The sequence below is a fragment of the Barbus barbus genome (genome assembly GCF_936440315.1).
Source record: "Barbus barbus genome assembly, chromosome: 46".
In the NCBI taxonomy this organism is placed as follows: domain Eukaryota; kingdom Metazoa; phylum Chordata; class Actinopteri; order Cypriniformes; family Cyprinidae; genus Barbus; species Barbus barbus.
Window position 1 is genome coordinate 2256195 of NC_136724.1, and position 23209 is coordinate 2279403.

The following is a 23209-nucleotide window of genomic DNA, read 5'->3' on the forward strand; positions in this document are numbered from 1 at the left end:
TATCATGTTTTTCAGTGCATGACTCATTAAACAGGACGTTTACAATGGTTACTATGGAGATCTGTGTTAGCACCCGCTGAGTGGATGCTGTCCTGTGTTGACAATCGAATCACAGCGCAGAGTCAAACCTATCATATATAGGCACCTGATGGAGTAAAATACAGAAATACATTTTCATATCACTATATATCTTTTTGGACATATTTCAACCTAGTAGATCATCTTGGTCACAGCTGACCAGCAAAAATCCAGCTACTGTGTTCCAAAATGAGCTTTTTTCCAGCAGGGAAGTCATTAAAAGGTGATTCACTGGGGAAAAATCCACTCTGTATAACAGTTTTATACAAAGCAAAGGTAAAGTGTTTTAAGAAAGGTTCAGCACACACACACACAGAGAGCTGAAGAATGCCAGGTGCTTGGCTTTAGTCCAGCTGCTGAGAGCAAAGAGGCTGGAGACGAGTTATAGAGATTCAGCCAAGCATTCAGGTGAGGCCCCTATCTCTCCTTCCTTTCATAATACACCTCACACACACACCATCATCATCCCATGCACGAGCAGTTGCTATGGCAACGCAGGTGTCTCTCAGCAGACAACAGCAGCTCTCAGGTTGAGAACCAACATCCAGGTGAAGACGGCGGGAATAACACACACGGCGGCGTCATCCGCGGGCGCTAACGCAGCGTTCACGCGTGTGATTTTCACCCAGTCATTTAGTTCCTGTCACACCGTCAACAAGAACGCAAAAAGACCACAGTCTTTCAGACTGACACAATGAAGAGCCTTTCATCGGCTCGCTCTCATTCCCCTAGAGAGGCCCGGCGGCCGGAACTGATATGCATTATGGATAGAAACATGAAAAAGACATCTTTCTGAGTTTTACTCCAATTCTCGCCTTTGACAGATAACACAGTTTTGTTGGTTGTTCCGTGGCAACCGAGAAATAACATGTCAAGCACTTGAAGGAGTTTCCAGAGCTGTCGGTAAAGACACAGAGCCTCATCAATTACAGTTTTATTTTGCTGGGCGGGTTATTTAGAGGAGTTCAGATATATAATAATCAGAGACTGTACTTATGCTTGTGGAAATTACAACACTGTGTTTCTAAAAGAATGTGCAGTGATACATCGAAAGGAATAAAAAAAGTTCCAGATTATATCCATCAATCAATCACTCAAAAGTGAAACTGATAGACAACATCCACAAATGATCAAATTCAGTTATCTATCAGCCTTGTCATAACCAAACAGCGAAAACAACCAAACGAATAACTGACGATTCAGACCATTTTAAAACACTTTTAACATTTTCTTAAGAAACGTGTGTGCTGCTTGTCTGTCCGAAAAATGCCATGGCAAAGCAAGAGTGTAAGTTTATTAAGACTTGGAATTGATAAAAAGAAAGCAAAATAAAACAAAGCAAAGCAAAGAAAGTGAAAAAAACAAACAAACAAAAAACTAAGCAAAGAAAGCCAAATAAAGCAAAGCAAAACAAAACAAAGCAAAGAAAGCAAAACAAAGCAAAGATAAACAAAAAAAAAAACAATGCAAACAAAGCAAAGGAAAACAAAGCAAAGATAAACAAAGAAAAGAAAGCAAGAAAGCAAAGAAAGCAAAACAAAACAAAGCAAAGAAAGCAACAAAGCAAAACAAAACGGAAGTAAATGAACAAACAAGAATGAACAAAAGACTAATCATTAAAAAATCTATAAAACAAAAGAAACAACTAAAGAAAAAAGGAAACAATTAATGAGCAAACTAATCTGTTTGCGAAAATAAACAAGTTTCCTCACTGAGTTGCACGAATTTAGATATTATTCATGTCAGTAGCATAATATGGGGCAAACTTAACTAATTGTACTTACTTTGATACTCAAAGCAAAGTAGAGCAAAGTAAATGATCTACAAGTCTGAAAACACTCTAAAGGTGTGATCAAATTAGCAAAATTTTGGAAAAAGTTTGATTGTCTTTTGTCAATAGGGCATTGATGTATGAAGCACAGTTCAGACAAAAGTCACCTTTAAATTAAACGGCTTTCTGTTCTCCACTCAACAAGGTGAATTTGAGTTACCAACTTGAACCCATTGCAAAATCTGCATGCAGAAATCTTTCACCTTAAAACAAAACTCCTGAGCTCTACCATGAAGCTTCAGTATGCCACGTAATATTGAAAGAAGCACTGTACCTGCGCTACAGGTGGCTTAAAACCACATGTCTTGGTCACACTGAGTCTAGGTTCAAGGATCCCCAAGCTGTGAGTCTGAAAAGCTAAACAGCTCCAATTCTCTGGCCCCAAAGTCACTGTGAATTTTGATAATATGCAACAGCTTGTTTGAAGGTCTGAAATTGTGTTACAAACAGCTGGTTCATTTTCACAAGCCTTCACAACACTGTACATTTCTTTCACACAGTGACAGAGGAAAAACGCATGACTTTATAAAAGGTGCATCCAGCTCAACCTGGCCCATTGTGCTCGGGAGTAATTAATTCATTCATAAGCTGACTGGATGGTGTGCATTCATTACAAGCTTTTGTTTCCAGAGTGAGCTTGAATTATACTGTCAGTGCACAGACAATGAAGAGAACAGCCCATGAGAGATAAGACAGTGTCTGAAAACAGAGAAAAAAGAGCAGACGTCTAGCATTCACTCTTATACTCCACTGGGACTTTCAGACAGATTATACAGAAATAAAACAAGAAAGAAAGCAAAATTATGAGTGAATGAATGAATGAAAGAAACAAAGAACAAACAAACGTTCTAAAAAATAAATAAAAATATCCCAACTTATGAAATAAACATACTTTCAACAGAACAGGCTTCCATGCTTTTATCTGTCTGTATGACTGTATGGCCACCTTTCTTTCTTTTTCTTTCTTTCTTTCTCTTTCTTTCTTTCTTTCTTTCTTAAATTTACATTTTAATTTATTTCTTCTCCCGTCCTTAATCCCTTTTCACTCTATTGTTTTGTTTGTTCTATTTTGTGTGTTTGTTTTTGTTACTTGTTTTTTTTTCTTCCAGTTTGTTTGATGTTTTTTTTTTTCACTGATTTGTTTTTTCATTCTTTTAGCTAATTGTTCATTTTGAGGGTGTTTTTGGTTTGTTTGTTCATCAATGCATTCTCTCTTTAGTCTCTCTTTTAAAAAATAAAAAATGTAATTGTGACTTTATATCTCACAATTATGACTATTTTTCTCAGAATTATGAGACATAAACTTGCAATTGTAAGTAATAAAGTCAGAAAGATACTGTATAAATGCCCAAGTCAGAATTGTGAGATATAAACTCATAATTGCAAGGAAAATATCAGAATTATTATTTATTTTATTTTTTTCAGTAGCAGAAAAGGGCTTCCATACGAAACAGAACAAAAGTAAAAATGTAACAAAAATCATACATTTATGAAATAAACACACTTTCAAAAGAAAAATAATAATGAACAAGCAAACATAGAAAATCAAAGGAAAAACACCCTCAGAATAAACAAATAACAACAAGAAACTGAAGATAAAACAAACAAGCTGAAGGACAAACAAAAGACTAAGCAAGTAACAAAAATGAAAAAGAATAAACAATTTAACAAACAAACAAAAGAAAGAATAAACGACATATCAGAGAGAAGGAAGAAATGAAGGAAGTAAAAGGAAGAATTTAACAAGTAAATGTTGCTCTCCAGACAAGAAAGAAAGGAAGAACTAAAAGTTAAAAGCAAGCAAACCAAAAACAAAAGAAAACAGACAAAATACAAATAACAAAAAGAAAGAATGAACAAACAAATCAGTGAAAGCAGGAAAAGAGGAAATAGTAACAAAAAATGCAATGACCAAACTTGAGAAAAAATAAACAATGTAATGGAGAGAGGGAGGGAAATGAAAATATACATATTGCTCTTTAGCTTCAAACTGCTGTCGAGGTTTGAAACAATTAGCATGGCTGAAACTTTCTCGCCCGAATGGGGCAACGACATAAAGGTCACTGGAAATGAATTTAAGAGGCTAAAAGAAATCAGTCAAGTATGTAATTGCAAAGAAGGCCTGTGCATGATAAGTATAGAAACATGAAATTTCTCATCACTGTTTCTTTGGCCCGCCACCTTCTGATAAAGACTGCATATTAAACACCTCCGACTAATGCACATTCAAGACTTTCAGGTACAATTAGACCTGAAGACCCGAGAAAGAGAGAGAGAGGAGATTAGATGAGACAGTCAAAGCTTCGAGAGGAAGCGAGGGGCGAAAGAACTGTCACAGCTCAGCACCTAAAGCGAAGGTGACACGAAGAGCCGGAGAATGAAGTCAAACACCTCATTTATACATATTTTCACAAGGAACCAAATCTCAATACAAGGTCAAAAGAATAAAGTGAAAAATGTCAGCAACATTGCAGGGCTGCATAATAATGGTTAAACAGTTGATTATGATTATTCGGCTCAAAAATACAATCATGATTCTTCTCATTTTATTTCATGAAAGACTGTTATTTGAGCAAAATCTTGCATTAAGCTATGAATAAATTATAAACTTTAACATAACAATTTTCTGTAAAGCTGCTTTGACGTGTATTGTAAAAAGCGCTATAAAATGAATTTAAATGGACTTATGAATGACTATATCAGCTTAGCACACTGTGCAGGTTGTATTTTAAAATTGATCATGCAAAGTGCTCAGAGTTAAGATCAAAGACAGTAAAAGTAACGAGAAATTAAATGCAGATTAAATAATCGAATAAACATATCTAGCTCAAATAATCTAAATAAGATTCAAAGCATACAATAAACAAAATTATTTATTTTATTTTTTTTGAAGGCCGTTAATGGGAATTCTGTAGCTGACGGCTGTGATTAGATGGAAAAAATAGGGAAAGTTTCATTCCTTTTGGGTGGGTTTTGCATTGGCATTGGGCTGGAATATTGTCTGGGACCTGGCAACCCTGCATATTGCAGAGAGTGCGTCTGTGCATGGTTGCCAAGTTGGGAAGATTAAACCACTGATCAGAAACTGTATCGATTTATGAAAAATGCACTGATTGGAGGATTTAAACTCTTAAAATCTTATGCTTAATAAATCAATATCAGCAGAAATCCTGATATTTATTAAAATACGATGCATCCTACAGCCCACTGCCTTCAGTGTGCTGATCTTATTTTGATTATACTTAATAAGCTGACAATATGCCTACAGAGGAAGTTATGTTTTATAACAGGTCAATATTTGATCATTACCAGCTCTGTGTTGTACATATAAACGCGTATGTGCTACAAGGATGACAATGCGTTGAGACCTAACTGTGCTTGACTACACCACATGCTCTCAGCAAGCTCTGCCTGTCCCAAAACTACTCTAAACTAACTTGTTTACCAGTGCTGTACAGTGACAGAGCAGCGGCCGCTCCATATGAACAGCTAGGCTAATTGCTGTCACAGCTGAGAGAAAATGTGCTAAACAAAAACAGGTGGCAGCTCAAAACTGTTTTGTGAAACGAAAAAAAAAAAAAAAATGCTAGCAGAACACTATTGTCTTCCAATGCACTTTGCGACATTAGGCTTAATTATGGAAGTGCTTGGCTTTCCCAATCTGCAGCCGCGCAAACTGGCACATTTTAAATGTGGCCCATAAAAGCGCTCGTGAAAGGAACGGCTGCTCATCTGCAAACTGTGGGGAAAAGAGAGGGAGAGAAGGGGAGAAAAACAAGGGAACGATTTCAGGGGAGTAAAAAGGGTTCGAACAAGCAATTGAACTTAAGCGTGCCAGTCTGGCTAATGGAGACGGGTAAGGTAATTTTCACAGTAGGGATGCCAGGCATAGTGCTTAAAAAGAGAGAGCGACTCCTCATGCTCGACTATCCTAAAAAAATGGGCTCGGGATGAAGAGGAGATTGGGATGAGCGGTTAATGGATGTCGCATTTGCAGCTTGGCAGGTTTTCTGACCTGCTATGTCAAAAACTGGGTTTATTCGGATACCTTCAAGACATATGCATCTGTTTTGAATTCTGATTGTAGTTTCAGACTTTAAAACATGCCTGATTTTCATGCATTGCCTGTCTAGGGAAAAAAAAAACAACTAAAGAACAAGCAAACAAAAAGAAAGAAAGAAAGAAAGAAAGAAAGAAAGAAAGAAAGAAAGAAAGAAAGAAAGAAAGAAAGAAAGAAAGAAAGAAGAATTTAAATATAAAATTTGCTCTCAAAATTTCACAATCAATCATATTAATTAGTATATTTAACACATGTTTGTAATTATTTTGATTATTTATATTATTTGATGTGGAGAACAAACAAACAGAATAATGGTGCAAATTCATAAAATAATGTGTCACTTTTGTGTCAGTTATTTTACCTAAATCATTCTGAATAAGTATATTATACAAACCTTATTCAGAACTTTCAAAGACTTTCAAAGAGTTTTTTTTTCTTTTCTTTTCTCAATGAATAATAACAGTGACTGCTTTAAGGGTCTTACAGTACTACATTTTCTCGGCAGGTGTGAGAGTGCCAAGGTCCTAGTGAATGTGATAATTCATTCGCCATTAAAAAAACCCGAAAGACTGCCAAGTTACAAATAGATCCTGATAGCTATCTTGGCTCAGAAACAGCTCCGTTCCCATGGTACAGAGCCCATTTTGCCGTCACGACATCTCTGTTGAAAAGCTCTGGCCAACAGCTGCAAGGACAGCGACAGGACCGCAGGTCTCACATACGCAGAAGCTGTGGAGAATTACCTCACTGCCACTATGACAAAGGCTTAAAGGCATTACAGAACTTTGAAAGAAATATTTTTATATCATATCCACTTTTAGAGACCCAACATGAGCTCCTGAATAAAGAGGAAACTTCATCTGAACGTTTGGTCATCTTCTTAATAATCTTCTTAAAGAATCTGTGTGTGGAGAAGGACAGGATGCGGTCAGGGTTATGACAGATGAAACCAACGGGCTGTAATTTGGGACAAAAACGTGGAGACACACCCATTAAATAAGAAAGGGGCTAATTATCTTAATCAAGCGGGATGCCCTCCTGCCCAAGCTCACTTCCTCCACCGACCGTTGCTATGGAAACAGTCAAATGGGTTGATAACACAACAGATCTGGACATCAAATGACACGCCAAACTCACATAAGAGCGTCATTTGTGCTTCAGGGGCGGCTCATCAGCAATCAGCACAGAACAACACCTGTCTGCAATCAACACATCCATCTACGAAACAGTCCACCAGGTTTAAAATCACAGCTCTGGCAATTATTACAAACCTGGGCAGAGCTGTGGAAACGACATACAGTTCAAAAACTTTCATTTAAAAGAACTTCTCCCCCAAAATCTGTACATTTGATGACAATATACTCACTTTCAGGCTGCCCAAGATCAGGATGAGTTTCTTTCTTCATCAGATTTGGAGAAAAGTAGCATTGCATCACTGTCTCAGCAATGGATCCTCTGCAGTGGATGGGTGCCGTCAGAATGAGAGTCCAAACAGCTGATAAAACATCACAATAATACACAAGTAATCCACACCACTACAGTCCATCAGCTAACATCTTGTGAACCAAAAGGCTGCATGTTTATAATAAACAAATTAATCTTTAAGACATTTTTAATTTTAATTTCAAACTGTCGTTTCTGGATTAAATACAAGTCCATAATCCATCATAATGTTCCTTCCAGTGATCAAGTATTCTTGTCTCTCACATCAAAATCCACTCACATATTTGTTTAGAGCTGTTTTGGCTTGTAAACAGTGTTTGATCTTTGCAGATTTCTCTCCTGATTCAGAAAAGTACGCTTTTTTTTTACTGGAAGAAAATGGATTGTGGACTCGTATTTTACCCAGAAGCAACCATTTGAGATTAAAATTAAAAATGTTTGAATAATGGATTTGTTTCTTACAAACACACAGCTTTTGGCTTCTTAAGATGTTAACCGATGGACTGGAGTGGTGTGGATTATTGTGATGTTTTCATCAGCTGTTTGGACTCTCATTCTGACGGCACCCATTCACTGCAGAGCATCCATTGCTGAGCAAGTGATGAAATGTTACATTACTGTATAAAAACTGTACACCATGCTGTACACTATGACATCATGATATTTGCACAATTTTAATTTGCCTTATTTTGTTTACCTGCTTGCATACTTAATGGATATTGTTGTCTTTCTTGCACTTTTATCTTTATAAATGCAATTAAATCAAGAATGGAAGAGAATTCAAGTATTTTAAATGCATTTCAAGTTAAGCTTCTTTTAACTTGACAATCACTGAGCGAAACGCAAAACAGTGAGATGCACTGCAACAATCAAAAATGTCCATCTAACATTTGCATTTAGAGCAACGTAAAAAATATAGTGTAGATGGACACAGCATTTGTATACAACATAGTAGTCCATTAGTTCTTAAAAACAGTAGGTAGTATGCCAGTAACACACCAATGCTGTCTGTGTTTTAAGGCTACCTGTGAATGATTGCTATAGCTCTCGGGCAATCAGAGGCACTTGTTGAACACGAACAAACATACTTCCTTCTTCCCACAGCTTACAAAAGAGCTCTCTCAACAATTCCCATCAAAATATCCAGCAATCTCTAATTTAACAACTCTAGTCTAGTCTCTAGTGTTCAGGTAACATGCTGATTTGATTTCTTCCCCCTTTGAGTTACTAAACTTTCCCACATCCAGTGAACAGATTAAAAGCAAATATGGATGCATGGGGAAATAAATGTCGATGACCTTTCTATTGGCACTAGAAAAGAAGAGTGTGCAAGTGGGAATATACAAAGTGATTCTGAGAAATGAAGATATTATCTGCTGTGAATAATTGCAACCATTTGAGAAGAAACAAAAGTTGGATTGTTGTTGTCGTTTCCTAACAATTTAACATTCACAAAATCCTTCCAAACCACATTTAAAAATAGAAACGCTCTTCAGTGAGAGAAATTGGAACAAAACAGGAAATGAGCAACAATATCTCAATAACAATAACTTGCATAGTTCTGAAACAAGTTCAGAAAAAAAACAACTGATTTTCAGATGACTGGCAAAACGGGCATCACTAGCAGGATATCAAGCCAACTCATCAGCCGTATTAAAATAGAACCTGTCACACATTTGTCTGGATCTGGCCTCAATAGACACCATAAATCCAACTGTCAGTATACATCGGCGTTCAAATTAATTGCGCAATTAAGATTCTCTTAGCTTGGCAGATCCAGCCTCTAATGGATCCGTGAAAAGTCTGAACTGGTCATGAAGAGGAATTTAATGTAGTGTTTAATTACTGTTCTGTGCCGAGCTGAAACGAGTTTCCCGTACACCCTGTCATCTGGACCGTTCTGGGAGATTTTGGATTGGACTGGCGCAGCCAAGAGCATTGACGAGTTGCAGTTATTGTATGTTTGAACAAGGCAACAGTCATGAGCATCAACTCCAGCTTGGAGAGAGCTCCAATTGACTACAGATGGGTGTATTATTTGAACGTGAATACAAAAAGCTCATCGTCATTCATAGGGCTATTTTCAGTGAAGCTGAGCCATAAAATGATGAATATGAAATAGTTTCAAGAGTACAAAAAAGCTTTGAGATCAAGTTTTCCAAACAAACCAACTCAAAACTTGCTCTAAATTTCATTCATATCTGTCAAGTTTTCCATGAAAGAATTCAACAGGGTCAATGGAGACTTCCTGCAGTCAAGACTAGGGCTGTGCATTTTGGTAATTTGGGTTTATCAAGTGCTCTACCGATAAATCAGCCGCAAGTATTTGGGGTGAGCCATGAGTGCACCATTTTATATTGCCAATCTATGTACAATAGCATTAGATAGAGAATTAAGATTTTGTGAAAGGTTGAACTGTGAAAATGCCTCAAGAACCATGTTTTCTATTCCATTCCTTGCAATTAGTTACATTCCATCTACTAGGGATGTGCATAACTACATATTTTCAATATCAACTAGTTGGATGTTTGCCTAAACCAGGGGTGCCCAGCCCTGTTCCTGGAGATCTACTTTCCTGCAGAATCCAGCTCCAACCCTGATCAAGCACAACTGAACCAACTAATTAGGATCTGAAGGAGCGCTTGATAATTACAGACAGGTGTGTTTGATCAGGCTTGGAACTGAACTCTGCAGGAAGGTAGATCTCCAGGAACAGGGCTGGGCACCCCTGGCCTAAACAAAGCCCACCTCACTAGTCAATTAGTTGAGTGTTGGATTACTAGTCTAGTAGTTAACCATGGCACATCCCCACAATCTAGCTGCTTTCAAATGCAAGAATATGACTATTAAGCACAAAGGAAGTCACAATGTACAGTGTACATTCTGGGTTAACAAAAAATAAGTAAGTAAATAAATAAAGCAAGCACAAAAACAAAATAGAATCAAATCAAAAAGCAAAGCAAAGCAAAACAAAACAAAGGAAAGCAAATAAAACAAAACAGAGCAAAGCAAAGCAACAGCAAAACCAAAACAAAAGCAAATCCGAACAAGGCAACCCCATGTGTCCATCCCTACTCAAGACGCTACCAGTTACTTGACTCAACATGCAAATGTCAATCAACACACCTTCATCTTTAGCTGAAGCTTTGGAGGTAATTCCTATTCACTCTTATTCCTTTGTTTCCTTCTACCTGGGGTTACTGATGATTTCACAATAAGTTATTTATTTTACGGAGGGAAGGAGGTGATATACAATCTCTGCTTATCGCTCTGGCTTAGCAGCGGTTGCAAACACATGTATCTTCTGAGCGTTCTCAGCAGTGCCCACTGGGAGATCAAAAGGAACGATAAATTGTGGCCAGTGCAGACCAGACAGCCGGCAGAAGAGCTCAGTGGGCTTTTTGTTTACACGATGGAATTGCTTGTGTGTGTGTTGTGTTGTTCTAATGCTCTCACGCCACCGCTGGCCACATTAGTGTGCCGGATAATTGCGTTTTCTGACATGAATAATTCAGCAGCAGGGTGTTTGTCAGGCCTCGGAGTGTGTGTCTCACCGAAGTGGCAAGGTAAGATTTCATCAAGTGCAGGATGTCTGTCAAAACACGTTTGCTCCCTTGCAGCTGTTGTCAGTTCTCTTTTTTCCCGTCTTTTCTCCACCGTGGAGTTTTTGATGGCTCCCCGAGATGCCTATCACATCTCTCATTCTTTCCCTGTCTCTCCATCTTCTGGCCTATCCGTCTCCCGCTGAGTCGCGCTCCCTCCCTCTCCTCCCAGATCCTCCCACTTTCATCATTTCTCCTATTCCTTCACCCGCACTGACTATCCAACGCTCCTCTGACATCACTTTTTTCAGTTCTGAAGCACAAATGAATGGTTTATATTCAAGGCTCTCTTCCAATTTCTGAAATAAACAAACCTGATGCAAATGTTAAGATGGCAAGGTGCTCCATAGTCTCAGACGTCACTGCCGTAGAGCGCCAACAGACTGTTTGAGGCCAATTTTATGCATGCGGCACACATAATGAAGCACTTGCACAATCCAATCTGATTAGCTTTACACAAATCCTGAGCATTTGTGTATACAGGAGTTTATTGAACTGCAGAAAACAAAGCCCTATTTACAAGTTTTCAGACTTCTTCAATGGCCCACTTCCAAAGATGAACGTGTTGATAGATTTGCCAACTTGTTCTCACTCCCAACTCGTCACATATTGACGCTTGCTCAGGATCCCTTGGCGTCACAAACACATTGGGTACCCTTTAAGCGCAATTTTTTCAATGTGCAGATTACTCCATTACCTATTATTTGCCTTGTTCGTCATTTCCAGACGCACTTAATTCTCTGCATGCATTTATAAAAGTAAGCACCTAACCACAACCACAAAAATAATTCTCAAAAATATGTAACTCGTAACAGGGCAGATAAAAGTACAGTCACAGAAATGTATTGCAAAACTAACCAGAAAACAGTATTAGTATTATAATCAACTGATGTTATATTCCAAGTCTTATGAAGCCATACAATATCTTAATGTGAGGAACAGATTGAAACTAAAGGCTTTAATCGCTCATGTGGAATTGTTGATGTGTTTGTGATTTGAACATTAAGGCTGGGGACGATGATAATTTTTCATTCATAATTCCTCATGCAAATTATTCATTTGGCTTCAGAAGTCCTTGAATGTTTGTCATTTTTTAATAAATTGTGACTATATTTGCATACGTCTGTTATATCCTTTGTTTTATATTGACAAATGGTAAGGTTTACGGGTAGCGGTTGGGTTAGGTGCTCAATCTAAATGGAGTAATTGGTGTAATGTAAGTTATGCAACTAAAATTACTGTAGATTTTTAAATTGAAAATTATACTGTATGTCATAATGGAATTATACCCCAATATATGATTTCTTGACAATATATTTCCAATGCCCTGTCTGTGTATTGATGTCAAAAGTATCTATTTGAAAGACCTAGAGTACCCTGCATGATGCTAAAGGGTTACACGGTGCATTAAAAAGTGATGCAGAGGTAAAGAGAACTGGTCCCCCATCTGAGCCTGGCTTCTCCCAGGGTTTTTTTCTCCATTTCTGTCACCTGATGGAGTTTGGATTCCTTGCCACTGTCGCCTTTTGGCTTGCTTAGTTGGGGTCTGAAAAACACTTAGCTTTCAGTAATTTATCGAAATGACCACAGTGACACCATCAGATGAGAATAAAACTTGATATCAGTCGAGGTACATCACATCGGCACTAGGTGGGAAAGGAAGGGTTGTAATCTGTACAGCAAGGACTTCACTAAGACTGACCCAGAAAGGGTCAAATTTGTCAGCGAGCCTCAATCTACCTGTCAGGAGTAGCAAACCAAGTAACAACTCAGTTGTTTAAAGATCAGTAATCTCGTGAGTATCTGACACTGACCATGACACAAAGCACTTTGAGTGCCACGTGACCTATAATTGCACTCAACTAACACCAGCCCCTCAGCCACACTCCAAGGACAGCGCTTCATCGATTCTGTCTCAACATTCTCTTTGGAGTTCACTGAACATGCCCATGGTGCGGCCTCCTTCTCTCACTTCTCTTTCTCTTTTTCTCTAAAGGGCGAGGGCCGGCCGGGGGCATCAAAGCTCATTTTTCTGCGGCTCCCTCAGGACCAGACTTCGGCTGTGAGCAAAGGTTAAAGCTGACGCCCCTATCAATAAGTCACTGCCTCTGCCAGCCTGCATTTGACGTTCGCGCTTTCGTAAAATGTCTGCAATTCCCTCGATGCCTCAGAGGCTAATCGCATGCGTGCAGACAAATGAAAATAAATAAATAAGATCCCTCAGCATATTAGCGGTTAGCATTGCTTGTTTTTATGTCCTGTTTCATAAAAAGGGCTCAGTTCTGTTACTTTCTCTACTGATGTCATTATAATAATTTGACGTTAATTGCATTGTGTATTCGAATATCATAAAGCATAGACTAAGTACTTTGCTGTGTTGGTTTATTAGACTGTAACCTGTCACTGTGGCAGAGTGTGTCACTCAGTCTTTTGATTTAGAACTTCCCCGATGATGCATTAATAGTCTGGCACTGTGATTGGCTCACATGACAACGTTCCCATAGCATCATATTAAACCACCACGCTCTCTCTCCCTCACGCAGACCTACAAAATAGCATCAATAACCCTCCGCTGTCCTCTCTCTCTCCACTTTATTTGCAATAACTGTCAGCAGTAGAGCAATGCGTTTGTAATTTGATTTTTATGAACATACTTGTATGGATTATTGAGATCCTTTAATGCCTGAATGGGGTGCATTGAAAAGCCGAAGCCTCCTGAATGTTAATGTGACAATAAGAGTAATGAAGCGTCCAACAGTTTATCTCTTCCCTCGCTTTCTCTCTTCCCACCCCTGTCGTTCTGATGTCTTAAACTCCAAATTTTAAGGGGGAGTTGATGAGAAACGAGGTGGAGCGGGAGACTTGGTGAAACTGTGTCTTCATGATGGTGTCTTTAATCAAATCTTGCCGGAGCCAGAGAAAGGAAGTCAAACCTCATCTTCACCCGCTCTCAATCACCCCAAGCTTAAATAAGTCCAAAATCAATCAGCCTGCGTTTGAACTCGCTTGCGGGGATGTGTTTTTCAAGCCTCTATGAAGATGCCGCACATCAAAACATGCTGGACTCTTCAATAGGTTCGGGTGTGTACTTTATGGTATTTGGTATCCTTTTAAGATAAATAGCAGATTCCTTAACACTCTACAACTGGGTGACAAAGACATAGTCCAACCCAGTCCTGTGGTGACTTCTCTGAAAAACTATGTTGTGAAACTTTCAAAATGGAAAGTCTAAAAGCATGTTCAATTTGATCTAAAATAGAAAAACATGAATCTGGCTATGTTTTATTATGTTGGTCGTTGTATCCATCATGGCATTTCAGAAATGAACCATTCTGTAAGTTGCGCTAAGTGAACCCCCCCCCCCCCCCCCCCCCCCCCAAAAAAAAAAACCCCATAGAACCAACACTAAAATGTTAAGCAAATGTGAGATAAAAATGCATTTGCTGAAGCAACAGTGGCTTCTTAGCTTATTTCTACAAGTCTTTAAGGCTCTTAAAGACTTATTGTGATTCGTGTTTAATGCAACTAGTAAGTGCAATGCTGTACCGGGTGCGCTACAGAGCAAGTTTACTACATTAGAAAAACAATATATATGGAACTGGTTATGCAATGAAAACTTCTAATTGTATTAGTTTACAAATCATGTGCTATGCTAAAAATGTTTTGTGGTCATAACATAGTATTGTGCAAGGAACTGCATGAAATTAAGTCATCATCAATTGAAAATCTGCTGCTGTAATCATAATTTGCATGAAAAAGAATAAAAGTTGTCTGTGTTTTACTGCCACTAGTGTTCATTTCAGCTGGAAACTGCAGTGAAATGTGTGTAGGCCTGTAAGTAAGTTTTTGGATTTTTGCAAAAATGTAGATAGAGGCACATTTTTGCAATTAGCCTGTCTTGACATAGTCCTACTGAAAGCACACGATGTTGACTGAGTCTGTATTGCAATTCTGATAGGAGACATAGTTACCTTCAAAATCAGGTAGCTAGTAGCTAACAATTTAATTATCTTTAACTAGCTATAAACATATGGACAATAACTAACTTGCTCAGCATGATTCTCTCCTTGATCTAAAAGGGCTACAACTGACTGTAGAAGAAAACCATTAGCTCTCACTATGGTCAGCTTATGAATGCAACGCATGCTTGTGGTGCATTCAAATTTGTCTTCGGATGCATTTTGCAACAAATCAAACTTGCATAGCTAGAAGCATTCATATATCAGGGTTTAGACTTCAAAAAAACCTGCCTGTTATCAACACTGCTAAGTGCAAAGGAGGAATGTACCTGATGCTCTTAACAACAGATCATTGAGAACCTTCAGCACTGACTGAATACAGAAGCATCTTTATGGAATGTTGACCAAGAAAAAAAAAAAAATCTGCATACAAATGTCAAGGCAGCCCGGAGTGCATCTGCACTCCTGAATTATCTATTATGGAAATAATAATGACTTCAAAATGAGTTAAGGCGGGTGGCAGATGCCTCTATGGCACACATGTGACCTAAATAGGCCCGAGAGTCAGGGAAAGAGTTGAAGAGGCCATTTCATGGTGCTATATGAACTCTGTGTGATATCGAGAGACCATTTATGGCTATTGTTAAGCCATTTTAAGATGGTTGCACATTTAGGTGTGTGTGTGGGAGTTTGAGTGTGTGACTCACCACTTCGCGGGGCAGGAAAGTGTCCTCTTGTCTGACGATGAGAAGACCTACAGTGCCTCCCATAGGAGTCGAGCGCAACAGAGCCACAACCTCCTCCTGAGTCTTACCATTCAGATCCACTCCGTTAACCTACACCCACACAACACAGAAAACATCACAAACATGAAGATCTGACAGCAAAAGGCAACAAATCCGTTTTCATCAATGTATTTTTCACCATTTTTTTATTTTGTAAACCAAACACAAAAATTTCCAAAACATTTTTTTATATACTGTATATATATATAGAGACACACACACACTATAATGGTCTCTATGTTTTTCATCCGGTATATATAATTTGTTTTATTTTAGTTTTTTTCAACTAACATAAACAATTCTTAAAACTATTTTTTAGCATATATAATATATTTTAGCAAATATAACACATAATATTCATATTATCAGAAAACATATAGTGTATACTGTGTGTGTGCATATATATATATATATACACACACACAATCATTGGTTGATTGGTAGAACAGGTTTGAGCATCATATTAAAAAGCTTGACCTGTGTAAATGTGGCGCTGCTGTCAAATATGACGTTACAGAGTCATCTGAAAGCGTGTTTCATGAAGCAACAAATAAAACCTGAATTATATTCCGTGTAATTATATCCGATCAAGCATTACAATTAATTGCAGTGCATCATTGTGACCATGACAACAGGAAGTACTGTCCTGATATTTCTATGGCAACATAAAGGCAAGGGGTGAAACGAAAGCACTCTGAAAGGCCTCGACTCCATTAAAGCGATGAATCAGGGATTGTTAAGCCAAATGGATGACGTTCTGGCTCCACGGTAGCATCTGGCATGTGAGCCTGCAGGTGTCCTGCTCCATTTCTAAATGAAATGGCCATTGTTGATTGGCTGTCACTGTAAATCAGCCATCAGCTTGAGTTCTTTTTGTCCATTCTCTTTTATTAACATCATTTACTTTCCCAAACTAAAAAGGAAAGTGCTTCTCACAGGGGAGAGAGGAAAACAATGGACATCTTGCCTCCGATAGACCAAGCAGAAGGGACTAAAGGGGGAAATCCTCCGGAAAACAAGTCGTTGGATCTTTTGTATGACACGCAAGATGTTTGTTGGGTTTTTAATATAAGAAAAGCATGAGAAAAGCTGTATATGGTGCTGAATGTAGAGGAAGCTGTGAACAGGAAGAGGAAGTGAATGCCGTGTGATGTGACTCGTCGCTCTCAACAGCCTCCAGGTTTTCTCACCTCGAGCAGCCGGTCTCCGGCCTTCAGACGGCCGTCCTGGATGGCGGCTCCACGCGGGAGGATGTTCTTCACATATATGGGGGCGGAAGCACCAATCGGGACGTCTCTGGAGGTGATGCTGAAACCCAAGCCCTCCGGACCTGCAACACCAAAATAACAAACAATACATGTGTAAATGAGCCGTAGAGTCTGTCTGTAGACCAAACAATGACAGTCTGGGAGGATAACCTGACCTTCTTAGCTTGAAAAATGTCACTTTTTTTACACCACGTTTTTATATTTATTTATTATTATTATTATTCTCTATATTTAATTTTATTTAAACTTTTCTTGAAAATGTTTTTTTTAAGAACTTTCAAAAAGGCTTCTATTTTTGTATTTTCAGTTTTCATTTTCACTTCATGTTAGTTTTAGTTTTATTAGTTTTGTTATGTATAATATTATGTTTTTTGTTTGTTTGTTTGTTTTTCACAAGATTTGGAATATCTCCTAGTTGGAAAGACTTTTTTCTGTTTCCATTTTAGTTTGATTTAGTAATTTTGTTATGTTTTTCTTTTTAAGATTTTTTTTATGTTTAGTTTTTAGATTTTTTTTTTGTTTGTTTGTTTTTTTTAGTTTTCAATTTAATGTTAGTTTAGGTTTTAGTAACTTTGTAATGTGATTTTGTAATTTTTATAAATTAATTTAGATTATTTTTTTATTTTAGTTATATCATATAGCCATATAAAATAAACATCAATATAAAAATAAATGTAATAATTTAAGTGTTTTAAATTTGTATTGGATTTATATCTTTCTTTATCTTAAACACTCTTATATACTCAGAAATGTTTTTCTGAGAAAGGCTGCATTTTTCTTAATTAAAAATGCTAAATATTATTACCGTTTCAAATAGCTGTTTTCTACATAAATGCATTGCAAAACATCATTTATTTCTGTGATCAAATGTGTATTTTCAGCATCATTACTCCAGTCTTCAGTGTCACATGATCTTCAGAAATCATTCTAATATACTGATTTACTGCTCAACAAACATTTCTGATTATTATCAATGTTGAGAAAAGTTGTGCCGCCCAATATTTTTTGTGGAAATTGTGATGCATTTTATTATTATTTTTAATTATTTGATGAATAGAAAGTTCGAAAGAACAGCATTTGTTTATAACAGAAATTATTTGTAACATTTTAAATGCCTTTACTGTCACTTTTGATCAATTTCCTTGCTGAATAAAAGTATTCATATCAAACGTGTTGCAAACGTTTCATGAATTCTATATTTGACACGGATTGCATATCGTCCGCAGTAAAATTACAGTCCTGCTCAAGTCTACTGTATCTAATAACTAATCTGAAATCCATCAGATGGATATTTTTGTCTTTTAAGGTTATAGAGGAAAAAAACAGTGTTCCATGACCGCCTGTGTGCACAAATACAAATTACACAGGCAAAGCCCAAGCATATGGCAACACAGGCCACCCTAATTAAACGTTTCAAACCCATCTGTGTGCACGGCATAACTGCAGCGTGACTTCAGATTTAGCCTCGTTCGTTTCAGCGACACACGCTTTACAAATCTAGCGGGCCCAAAACATGACATGCTCGGGTCGTCACGCCAGCTCCTCCACAACGCACGCTGCAGACATTTGCTTTTCCTCATTCAGAAGCAGGCCAACTCCCTTCAAACACAGGCTTTGAAGGGTCTTGATGTGCACATGCATCAGGCAAATTGAGCTTTACAGCTCGCCACAGACGTTAGTAAATCCTGGAAAATGTAGTTAGGGGCTCAGACGCGGGATATGCACAGCAGTTTGCTCCCTGTCCACAAAATGACCTTTTTGGGAGTGCCAAATGAATACGAACAGGCAGATGCAGGAGAAGCGCAGAGAAAGAGTAATGGTCGGGACTCACAGGGATCAGTAAGGTTGACCTTATCATCCCAACAATGGCTGTAATGGTAAAAGAAAAGGCAGTGGGGGAGATAGAGAGACTGATAGGCCGGACACATATTTTTATCTGGAGACACATTTGTAGCCCTCAGGACTGTCTGCGTTCACTTATATCATATCTGGGATACATCGTGTTCATGGGTTGTGCCCGAAAAGCACTTTTTCAACAGGTTAAATGCAATATTCCAGCATCAAAGCAAGTTATGCTCAATAAAACAACACTTGTGGCATAACAACACAAATTTAGTTCAGCTTGTGCCTCTTTTTGTTAATAACGAAAATGAGGGACTTAAGACTTTTCAAATTTTCACAAGCAAAATCCATTCATTTCAACAGAAATCGGCGCAATATGGAACTTCACATGGTTTAAGTTAGTCATGTTGACAGAAAGCTGCTTGGTTTAAAAGTGGTTTCTTCTCTTCATACAGGAGACACACTAATAACACTAGACAATGGACATTTTTTGCCCATGAAATTTCAACAAAATGTGGCTAAAGTAATCACACCTTTACAGGAGAAGTGAATGGGGCTGATTTGTAAATATTAAAATGCTGTTTCAATATTACAGCCGCAAGATGAAAGCAATATGCATATTAGTGTGACTTCAGTGGTTAAACTTTTTTAATTTTTAAGTTATATTCAACTTTCCACCTTTTTTTTTCTAAGACATGTCAGAAATTATAAAGACTAAAAATTATGATTTAAACAACTTTACAAAAATAAACACATTTACCAGAAGAATTAATGCAATATTTTTTTAATAAGCTTTACATTTCTGCTACTCTGAAAATTGACCCTACTCATTTCCATTACGTGACATTTTTAAATATATATTTCCAATTTGTAAACATTAAAATAGTATCAGTAATAGTAATAGTTTCAATAGTAAAATAAAAAAATTGCCATGACATCATGCCATAAACCCTAAATTACTAAGAAATATATAATTTAAATCAACTTAAATAGCATGTTTAAAACAAGTTTAATAGAATAATTAACGCAAGTCATTTTATAAATTTATTAGCTTCATATTTCTTCATCTCCATTAATTCACTTCCATTGTATGTGCCATTTTTAATCATTAAAATACTATTTCCAATTTGTAAACATTAAAATACAGTTTCAACAGCGCAGCTACAAGATGTAAACAATATGCGTGTTAGTATGATTTTAGTGTAAAAAAAAAAGTTGATTAACGTTTTCTGTGTAGTTATATTCTATTTTACTTTTTTACTATGGCATCATCATGTCATACACCCCAAACTACTAAACAAGCAAACAACTTTACAACTTAAATAACACACAAGTTTCACAGAAACGTTTAATACTCATAAGCTGCATACTCCAAAACTGTATTTCTCTCAAAGCTTTATGTTTGTTAAGGTGCTGGGGTAAATGTTCCAAGACGTATTGCCAGAGCCAGGAGAAGTGAAGCCAGACTCAATAACCGAAACCCCACCTGATGCCTCCTATTAGATAATTACTACAATCAAACTTTCGGCCATTAGGACATTCAGTTGTTAACTGATTACAATCAAGTAATTACAGTGACAGAACACAAATAGCCCCGCACTAATTAATCACGGATGTGGCACGGCCTCTACTCAGATATTTTGTTTTTCCTTTTGGATTATGTGAGAGAACGATAATAAAAATGTTGTCTTTTTAACTGTGCCAAAGTCTTAAAGCTAAAAAAAAGTAAGGCAGTACAGAAAATTACAGCTTGAGGAAGAAATTAGGAAAATGTTCTCTGCAATCCATTAATTTATAAGGGATTGAGAGAGAAAGAGGGAGGAAAAGACAAATGAGAGAGAACGGTGTGGTCTTAGACCTCTTAAAATACTATTTTAAGAGGTCTATCACAACCAAAAAAAAGAAAAAGATAAATGGACTAATGGAAGGAGGAGGAAGACTCTTTAAATGAGTGAAGCTCCAGTGGGAGAACAGAAGACCCTACATCCACACGGTGGAGAAATATATCATATTTGTCTTATTTTCCATTAAAATATCTGAATACTGTAAAAACAGGATAAAAGTACCTTTTTTCCCCTGTGAAAAAAAGGTTAAGATCATCCCCTTTTGACCAACCAACACAGACAGACAGACAGACAGACAGACAGACAGACAGACAGACAGACAGACAGACAGACAGACAGATAGATAGATAGATAGATAGATAGATAGATAGATAGATAGATAGATAGATAGATAGATAGATAGATAGATAGAAAGAATGTATTATTATTATAATCATTATTATTCAACTATATTTAATATGGTAATAGAATTAACATGTAACCCAGGAACACAACTTGAAGCATTTAAATTCAACGAGAAAATAATTGGAAAAAGCAGGAGGTAGATCTCAAAAAAAAAAAAAAGCTTAGGAGGCATAATATGATATTTTTTTACATTACATTTTGACTGATGTGTTTAAAAAAGTCTATAAAAGCACAAAGTTTGAGCTATTCAGCGCTACAGTCACTTGAGTATAAACAGCATTAGATGCATTATTTTATTTCAGCAGTGCACCTGTCACTGAATCAAACTTGAATTTGATATAAAGACAACATTGTTTTTCATAAATCTAGAAGTTGTTTTTTTTTATTTGTTGCTAGTAAAGTGCCCAGAGCACATAAATCTCTCAGCTGGCACCGACGAACTGAAGGCAAGCTGAGAGAGCTCTGATGGACCGAACAGGCTCGACGAGGGTCAATAGTTCCAAAACTGACTGGAAACAGGAGGAGACGGAGAGCATCCCGGGCAGAGAGCAAGCCTTCGGTGTTTGTTAGAGCGTGTGCTGGTAAACGCTGAAGGATCTGCTGGATGTAGCCTGTAACACACTCAGCTCAGTCCAGCACGCGTGCCAGAACCACAGCACTCAACATCTGCTGCTTGTTCATTCTCTGTCCCTCTCTACATCCCTGCCAGTCACAGAAGATGGACTGATACTGAAGAGTGTTTGGATTCAGGGCTCCTGCATGCACTAGTGTTTTCCAGAGAGGTCTGCTAGTCAGGGGTGTGTCCCAATTTACATACTACCCACCCTACATAGTAAACAAGATTAGAATATGTGTGTCCTGAATACTATGAGGTTTACGTTAAAAACAGTATGCCAGATGGTGTAGTGTGTGGTAAATCTCTGCATATTTATGCATGCTTTCATAGGTAATATTACCCACAACCCCTTGAACTACAGAAGAGTTTGTGACAAGATTTTGAATTAATTTAGTTTAGAAAAGCGACAAAGACTGAGAGTCTGAAGCTATCACAGCTGTTTTTAAATATTTTAACCTAAAATTTAACTGGATGCATGCTAATGGAATATAAAATAAAATAAATAAATAAAATAAAATCATAGATAAAAAAAAAAAAGTAAATGGGAGATGTTGCCTTGGTAACTAACTGAAATTAAAAAAATATATATATAAAAAATATAAAATTATAAAAATATCTTATACATGCACAGACAGCTACATAACACATTAAAAAAATGTATTGCATTATATGACCCCTTTAAAACATAAGCCATTATTCCATTTAATTAAGATTTAAACTATAATGCATTTTCATTTAATGGCCATTAACATGCAATTAAGTGTCTGAAAACATTACATTCAGTTGACACTTAAGTATATTATTTCTGTAATAACTACTGTTTTTGAAAACTATGTCAAAGTGTACTTATTTTTCACTAACTAGGATGCATCCCAGTACTACGACAATACTAGATACTGGAAGGACAGTCAGTTGAATTCTCTTCTATAAATATCACAGCCCAAAAAGACCACAAACACACATTATGCTGTTAAGTAACACCTAAGAGACACTCCAGCATGCGACAGCTAAAAACTCCCTCTTTCACCCATGCTTGTCTTTTCAATTAAAGGCTAGCCCTCCCCAACCCACTCCATATTTCACACCACACTGAAGCCCGGCCCATTTGTTGTCAGGATTTAATTGTGTCTATTCCGCTCGCTCTCCTGCTGCGTCAACCTAATAGATGCCAATGCGACAAGCTCGCTGACAAAGAAACTTCTTTTTGCTCTTTCATTTAAACAAGCCGGAGCGTGTGATTACGCCATCTCTGAAACCAGGACAGGGTGACAGAGGGGAGGGAGAACAGCATAAGAGAAACACAAAGTTTCGTGGCTTGACGTTCTAGCGTTTTCTTTCAAAAGCCACCGCTAGTCGAGATTAGAGGCGCTGCTGCATGTGCAGTTATAGATATTCCTTCGACGTCTTGGTTTATACATAATCATGCATGCGTTTGTGTCTGTTTGTGGTATCTCTGATAGACATTTCCAGTTGTCC

At 37.4% G+C, this 23209-nt stretch overlaps 1 protein-coding gene across 2 annotated transcripts in view; it reads right to left on the bottom strand.

The window, feature by feature from the left end:
- pard3aa (par-3 family cell polarity regulator alpha, a) overlaps positions 1 to 23209 on the bottom strand; it is a 445004-nt gene that overhangs the window by 207652 nt on the left and 214143 nt on the right. For both annotated transcript variants that reach the window (XM_079409545.1, XM_079409544.1), the window contains exons 10-11: positions 16949 to 17088; positions 15681 to 15809 (exon numbers count right to left, since the gene is read on the bottom strand). In XM_079409545.1, the coding sequence (XP_079265671.1) occupies positions 15681 to 15809; positions 16949 to 17088 (269 nt within the window). The remainder of the gene's footprint in view (positions 1 to 15680; positions 15810 to 16948; positions 17089 to 23209) is intronic.